This window comes from Callospermophilus lateralis, chromosome 18, assembly GCF_048772815.1.
Source record: "Callospermophilus lateralis isolate mCalLat2 chromosome 18, mCalLat2.hap1, whole genome shotgun sequence".
Classification (NCBI taxonomy): domain Eukaryota; kingdom Metazoa; phylum Chordata; class Mammalia; order Rodentia; family Sciuridae; genus Callospermophilus; species Callospermophilus lateralis.
The window spans coordinates 13,687,812-13,695,359 of NC_135322.1; the positions used below are offsets into that span (position 1 = coordinate 13,687,812).

At 49.4% G+C, this 7,548-nt stretch overlaps 1 protein-coding gene across 2 annotated transcripts; it reads left to right on the forward strand.

Annotated features, from left to right (window-relative positions):
- The first annotated feature begins 767 nt into the window (after positions 1-767).
- On the forward strand, positions 768-7,286 carry LOC143383548 (cytochrome P450 2A13-like). Of its 2 annotated transcripts, XM_076838238.1 has the most exons (9): positions 768-944; positions 1,222-1,384; positions 2,250-2,399; positions 2,590-2,750; positions 3,934-4,110; positions 5,085-5,226; positions 5,684-5,871; positions 6,427-6,568; positions 7,105-7,286. In XM_076838238.1, the coding sequence occupies exons 1-9, from the start codon at positions 768-770 to the stop codon at positions 7,284-7,286; spliced, it is 1,482 nt and encodes a 493-aa protein (XP_076694353.1). The 2 variants fall into 2 exon arrangements, with proteins under 2 accessions (XP_076694353.1, XP_076694354.1); XM_076838239.1 differs by lacking the exon at positions 1,222-1,384 and having other exon boundaries at positions 768-946; positions 2,242-2,399.
- Positions 7,287-7,548: the final 262 nt, after the last annotated feature.

Below are 7,548 nucleotides of genomic sequence, written 5' to 3' on the forward strand. Positions count from 1 at the left end.
TATAAAAAGTTCCACTGATAATATAACTCTGATAGTCTACCCCTTTCCCAGCAGCAGATGGGTTTGAAACTGAAGATTGGAGGACCTCAATTCTGCCCATCCTGGCCTCACCTCGAGGTTCCCATAAAGAGGCTGGGCATCAAGAGCACAGGAATAAAGCCAGTGGGTCAAGACCTGGGCTCAGGTGCTCACTACAGTTTCCTGCTGGGCTTTGCACATAGGACCTCTATGTCCACAGCTCTAGGTCTCTTTCACTCCAAATTCTCAAATCTATAACCCTGGAATCTCCATTCCTGAGTTCCTGAAGCTATGTCCCTCCTCATTGAAGGACCCCCAAATCCACAGCCACATATTCTATCTCATTCCAATGAAATCTAGGACTTTGAATTTTATCGCAGACTCCAAAATCTATATCAGGCCCTTTCTCAATCTGGGAATCCAAATACAAAGCTCAGGTACTCAACCACATAAATATTCCAATGGAGCAGAACTCTCATGTCCATAAATCCACACTCTTTAGGCACTTCTTCAAGTGCTACAATTCAGCCTGGAGTCCCGTTGACTATGAGTCTTCCCTTAACTCCCCCTCCTCCTTCCTGGCCATGGGTGTTGCAACATAGGCAGGATGCATGTTGGGAGATAGATAGCATTAGGAACTAAAATGAAGCAATTATATAAACAAGTGCAAAGGCCACCCTTCTATCTCTGAGAGTATAAAGGCAAACCATCACAGCCATCAACGCCTGCCTATCATCCTCATTGCCACCATGCTGGCCTCAGAGATCCTTCTGGTGGCTTTGCTGGCCTGCCTGAGCATGATGGTGTTCAAGTTGGTCTCACAGAGGAGTCTGCAGCGGAAGCTGCCTCCAGGACCCACTCCACTGCCCTTCATCGGGAACTACCTGCAGCTGGACACAAACCAGATGTACAACTGCCTCATGAAGGTGCCACCAGCCAGGGAAATGAGTAGAATGACATGGGCGTGGGACCTCCCCAGTTTTTCTTGGGCTTTATGTCAGAGGATTGACCGTGATGAGTCAGAGTCTTAGAAGGGGGGTTATTTAAAGGTTCAGCAGCCAGTTCCTAGCCAGAGAAGACTAGATCTTAGGATTTCACCTAGACTATCAGAACTTGGGAGAAACACATCCCAGACTCTGATTTCTGGGTCCTGGACAAATTCAGGTCATGACTCTTGAAACCATTCCCACCTACCCTGATCAGATGAGCAAGCACTATGGCCCTGTGTTCAAGATCCACCTGGGGACTCGCCGGGTCGTGGTGTTGTGTGGATACGATGCAGTAAAGGAGGCGCTGGTGGATCAGGCTGAGGAGTTCAGTGGGCGAGGCCAGCAGGCCACCTTTGACCACCTCTTCAAAGGTTATGGTAAGTGGGACAGCACATAGGGGAAGGTAGCCAGGTAAACTTGGTGGCCTCAGTTCCCTCCTTTACTCGCCAGCCCCTCAAGGCTATGGGAAGCCCTTGGCTGATCTTCTCTCTGCATCTTTATCCATCACTGCCTCTCCTGTGTGGGACTATGGGCTGTTCTAAACTTTCTGGGTCCTAATTTCTTGTCCCCCTCTCTGTCCCGCTCTCCCTAACATCTCTCTCTATCTCTGGCTCTGCCTCCTCCCTCAGTGTCTTCTTTCCTGCATTGATCCCTCCTTAGAACCTTGTGAGAGTCCCCCATTGGAGTCCTGCTCCTCGGACTTTATCTGATCCTTTGTCATCCTCAGCTTCTGTGCTTCCCTGGGACTATTTTTCTATCCCTCTGTTTCTTTCTTCTCCCTCTATCAGAATCTCACACCATGTCTTTCAAAGTCCCCATGCCTCCATCACCATGCAGCAATCTTTCCTTTCTCCTGACACTTTCGCGTTTTTCCTCCTATTTTTCATCCTTCTGCAGTTCAGCTTTATATCCACCTCCAGGTCTTGACTCTCTCCTCTCTCCTTCCTCTGACACTGTCCCTTCTCTCTCTCTTTCCTTGCCTCCATGGACTGTCCCTGTATCTCCCTTTCTCAGGATACATCTGTCTTCCCTCCCCCTGACTATCTTCTTCAGAAAGTCTTCTTCCAACTCAGCCTCCTCTTTCTGGAAGTATCTGGCACTGCTCTGAGTTTGTAAATCTTAACGCTATCTCACGCTCGCTGCTGTAGATTCAACTTGGTTCCACTGCCTTCCTCTCAGGAGCTCCTCAGGGATTGGTCGTGGTTCCTCCAGCCTCTCTCCTCCCTCTGTTCACTTCCCCAGGTGTGGCATTTGGCAATGGAGAGCGTGGGAAACTACTCAGGCGCTTCTCCATCACCACACTGCGGGACTTTGGTGTGGGCAAGCGGGGTATTGAGGAACGCATCCAGGAGGAGGCGGGCTTCCTCATCGAGGCCCTGCGAGGCACACATGGTGAGCAAGGGACCGAGAGTGATTGGGAAGGAGAAAGAAAACACCTGTGGGTTGTGCTTTGGAATGGTGATAACATGTGGGAGTTAGTGCATCGCTGCAGTGCCCTACTTGAATCCTCAGATTGGCATCTCACCACCCAGTTGACTCTCTCCCAATCCCACTCTCTCCCCTACCCTGCCCCACCTCACAGGCGCCTTCATTGATACCACCTTCTACTTGAGCAAAACAGTTGCCAACGTTATTAGTTCCATTGTCTTTGGAGATCGCTTCGACTATGAGGACAAAGAGTTACTGTCACTGCTGCAGATGATTGGGCGAATCAACAAATTTGCAGCTTCTCCTGCGGGACAGGTGACCTATTCCAGTTTTGCCCTACCAGGCCCCTGCTAAAATCTCCCACACCTGGCAAAAGGTTCCCCAAATCCCCATATTTTTCCACACAAGGCCCCTCTAAACCAGGCCACACTCCTGGGCAACTGCACAGTGGCACAAGAGCCCAGGACTCATGTCCAATACCTAGTCTCCAAGGTCACCTGGATATCTCAGCAGATACCCCACAACACCATCTGCAGGCAAGATAAATGCCTCCACTCAGCTCTCAGCTGAGCAGGTGTTCCTACCCTACGTACCTAAACATCTAACAGTTGATCTCTGTCTATTGCTCCTAAATTTCTTCACACCTGAAGAAGTGACCACTTCAGCCACCTTCCAAATACCTGAACACCACACCTGGTACTGCAAAGTGCAGAATGCCAAAATCATTTGACCTCTACACATCTGCCCTAAACCAGCCTACTGGAATATCTAGATTAGTGTCCCCGACACAAGACACTTAAATACATTAACTACCTGGCACCTCAATCAAGATGAACACAAAAATATCTACTCAGGTTGTTCCCAAAACACCTAATAAGTGTTCTGCAAATCAGCCCACTCACACACCCTACTGAGGTACCCCCTAGGAAGCCCCAAGTGCACCTAAACACATAAACAAATCTCCCTCCCACTCTGTACCTGAACTACAGCCACACTTCAATGCCTGAACACATTACACAACCCCCACATGAAATCCAATAAATATCTAGACAACTGACCATAACTTAGTCTACCTGATTATATAAACACCTACACAGGCAGTGCCCTGTTGTACTCCACCTGAACAGCTCAACATCTTGAATTCCCCCACTCCCAAATCACTTGACCATCTTGACACCTACAGGTGTGTAACAAACCGTCTTCACCTGAATGGGTGAAATTGCATGGAAGCCCACATCCACCTCACCTAAATTCTTTTGGGGGGGGGCAGGGGGGAAGGTACCAGGGAATAAATTCTTAGAGTCCTTCACATTTAACCGACATATAAAATTATGTACACGCTTCCATTCCACCTCACTAAGCACATAAGCACACAGACAGATGCCCTGAGCCCACTATCTTCATGCGCTAAGACACATCCCACTCTCATTGGGTTCGGCCCACTGAGAGTTCTCAATCCATCTCTCTACCCCCCTTGTATCTCTCTTCCCCTCTCCAGCTCTTTGACATATTCCACTCAGTGATGAAGTACCTGCCAGGACCACAGCAACACATCTTTAAGGACATGCAGGGACTTGAGGACTTCATAGCCAAGAAGGTGGAGCAGAACCAGCGCACTCTGGACCCCAACTCCCCGCGGGACTTCATCGACTCCTTTCTCATCCGCATGAAGGAGGTGCAGTCAGCAGCCAGGGTGGGGAGGTCCACAGTCAAACAGAGGCCAATCAGGCTGGGGAGATGGGGAGAACAGAAGCCTACTCACATTATCCCCCGTCATACTAATCCTCAAAATTCAGACCACAACTAATCATCACTGTTTCATCTACTGAGCCCTGACTGAAGCCAAGACGAGGGCAGAGACAAAACAAAGAGCAGCAAACTCTACAACACGCCGTGTGCCTGGAACCACCCCAGTGCTTGACATTGTCCACATACTTAGCACCCATATGCTTTCTTAAACAAGGTCCTATTATGACTCTAAGGTTGTAAATGACAGCACAAGTGGCTTGTCTGTGATCCCTAGCTCAAATCCATGTCTCTCTGATTCTAAGGCTGGAGCAGCTAAGCACCAGACTCTCTAAATGTTCCTACCCCTGTCATCAGGTGCACCTGTATGAACAGGTGACCTGGCTTTACTGTGTGACATTGGAAGACTCCCACTCCCATTTGGATGTCAGACTCCCATCGATGCAGAAAGGAGATGGGCCTTTATGCAGTCTGAAATTCAAAGAGTCAGGGAGGGGATTCCTCCAAAGAAACTACAACATGTCTGGGAAAGAAGTAGGATGATCTGGCTTAAAATTCTGTGTCTGCTTCAGAAAATATGTCTCTAACTGTCTCTGACCACCCTGTCTTGACATCCCTGCCCATTCTTCTCACAGTCTATCCCTCTTTCTAAATATTTCTGCAATTTAAATAAGTGAAAACCAAGCTGAAAACAAATTGTCAGCCAGGCAAATAGCACCAAAAGAGCATGTCAGGAAGAACCAGCAGCCTGGGAAGAGGCCTGGGAACTGCAGAACCTGCAGATCTAGGTCCCCTCTTCCCACCTCGCGGTCTGGACCTAACAGAGGCAGATCTAAGGAGAAAACCCAGACAGCCCCCAAGGGCATGATAAATGGACTCAGCATGAAGCCTCTCACCCTGCAGGAAAGGAATAACCCCAACACAGAGTTCTACATGAAGAATCTAATAATGACAACACTGGGCCTCTTCTTTGCTGGATCTGAGACTGTCAGTTCAACCTTACGCTTTGGCTTCCTGCTACTCCTGAAGCACCCAGATGTTGTGGGTAAAGTTGGGATGCACAGGGAAATGGGGACCCTTTCCAACACCTCTGAGCCCAACACAATGACCCCACTTCTCCCAGGTCCAAGGAACCTCAGACTCACCCTGCTATGCAGAGATAGGGTGCTATTAAGCTGACAGAAATGAAGAGAGTCTCACTTCCTCTGAAAATATCGATAGTGTCTGAACCATTAGGTAAATGGCTCCTCTGCTGAGCATACAAGTGCCAGATTCCAACCTCCAGGGTCTCCTGGACTCCTCCCTTTGCTTCCCCTATGATTCTAGAATGAACAAATTAACAGGGCCATTGGCCAAAATTTTCATATGACCAACATCTGTTTTCAATTGTCCACATGCATGTCATACATAGATATGTGCCATGTATCCAGATTTACATATTGGGACTATCATCCTACTCTGAGGCCCCTGGATAGCTAAACATATTCTCTCTTCTCTCCCAGCCAAAGTCCATGAGGAGATTGACCGGGTGATTGGCAGGAACCGACAGCCCAAGTTTGAGGATCGTACCAACATGCCCTACACAGAGGCTGTGATCCATGAGATCCAAAGATGTGCAAATTTTGCCCCCATGGGTGTGGCTCACAAGGTCACCAAGGACACCATATTTAGAGACTTCCTCCTCCCAAAGGTGCTGCTCTGCCCTGCAACCCACTCCCTGGGGCCCCAGACCTCCCTTTCTATTGAAAGCTTTCCATTCTCTGTCCCCATCACAAAGAATTCCTCAACCACCTTCTACCTTCAGTCTTCCCACCCAGGGTCTCCTGCTTCCAATGACTCCCATAGACTTAATGCCTCCAGAGATTCACTACAGTCCCCCAATTTTTTGTCTGAGGGCACATGAATCTCCTAGTACCCCCAACCTCCTTCCTTGAGAGACACAGGCTGAGTATGCCCCAACCACCTTCTCTAGGACATAGACCCAGAATCTCCCACTCAGCCCATCTCAGTGAATATGAGCCACTAAGTCCCCCAAATTTCCCAAACCAGGAGACACAGAGTACACCTTCCCTGAACATCCTGACTCAGAGACATCAACCTCATGTCCCCCAAAGCTCCTGCCACAGAACCCCAACTCCCTCACCTCCACTTCCCTTCACCCCTGCACTCTGATTCCCCTACTTATGTTTCTCAGTGCTCCCATCCCTGAACCCTCTGATAAAGTCCCCTTCCTCCCCCTGCCAAGGACACTGAAGTGTTCCCTATGCTGGGCTCCCTGCTCAATGACCCCAAGTTCTTCTCCACACCTGACGACTTCAACCCCCAGCACTTCCTGGATGACAAGGGACAGCTGAAGAAAATTGATGCTGACGTGCCCTTTTCCATGGGTAAGAGAAGGGGGGCTCACACCCGAGTAGGCTCCTTCATCCCAGCTCCTCTCCCAGTGCAGCCTAGTAGTGTCTTCCTCCATCTGGGAAATCCCTCTTTGAAACTACCCTCTAGTCAGACAGTTGTACTCCCCAGAACTCCCCAGCACCAAGGATCTGCACCAAGACCAGAAGGAAGAGATCATCTAGCCCCTTTATGAGATGGGGAAAATAAAGACTCAGAGTAAGTCAGAGTACTTTCCAGGAACACACAAGAAAATCTTCAGACTCTTGGAAAGAAAATGACAGCATAGCAGCCATATTTAAGGATGTAACTGGGGGAAGGGGCACTTAAACTTCCCAGTGCTGTAATCTGGCTTGGGTCATCTCACCTCACGTACCAGAGAAACCGAGGCTCAGAGAAGATTCGAGCCCTTCCTGAAAGTCTCTGGGGCCACTGTACTGCTACTCCCTGGGAGAATGCCGCAGGGATCTGTACTGGGGTGAGGCTGCAGAGAGCTGGCTTCACCTCGGCCCCTCCCTCCTCTCCTCTTCAGGAAAGCGGTACTGCTTGGGAGAAGGCCTGGCTAGAATGGAGCTCTTTCTCTTCCTCACCACCATCTTGCAGAACTTCTGCTTCAAGTCCCCGAAAGTACCCCAAGACTTAGATGTGTCGGCTAAGTCCTTGGGCTTTACCAGGATCATAACAAGTTACACCATAGCCTTCCTGCCCCGCTGAGTCTGTGCTGTGCAGGGGCTTGGGGGGAGGGGAGGAGCCAGGGGCGGGACCAGTGGTAGGGGCAGGGCTAAGAAAACTGGTGAGAAAGCAGAGGAAAGAAGAGGTCAGATGGAAAGGAGGAGAAGGAAAGGCACAGATTATTCACCTTGATCAAGATAGATCCTTAAAAGCTGGGGTGTGCTGTGGACAACACCAATAATAGTAACAGCTATGATTCATTGAGCAAGAATTATGTCAGCTGTGCTAAAAACATCACATCCTG

What these genes read in the sequence shown, in the direction of transcription:
- LOC143383548 (XM_076838238.1), top strand. Translation starts at nt 768, where the DNA reads ATGCTGGCCTCAGAGATCCTTCTGGTGGCTTTGCTGGCCTGCCTGAGC. An exon ending in TGTACAACTGCCTCATGAAG is followed by an intron (nt 945 to 1,221) that starts GTGCCACCAGCC and finishes TACCCTGATCAG; the next exon opens with ATGAGCAAGCACTATGGCCC. An exon ending in GGCCCTGCGAGGCACACATG is followed by an intron (nt 2,400 to 2,589) that starts GTGAGCAAGGGA and finishes CCCACCTCACAG; the next exon opens with GCGCCTTCATTGATACCACC.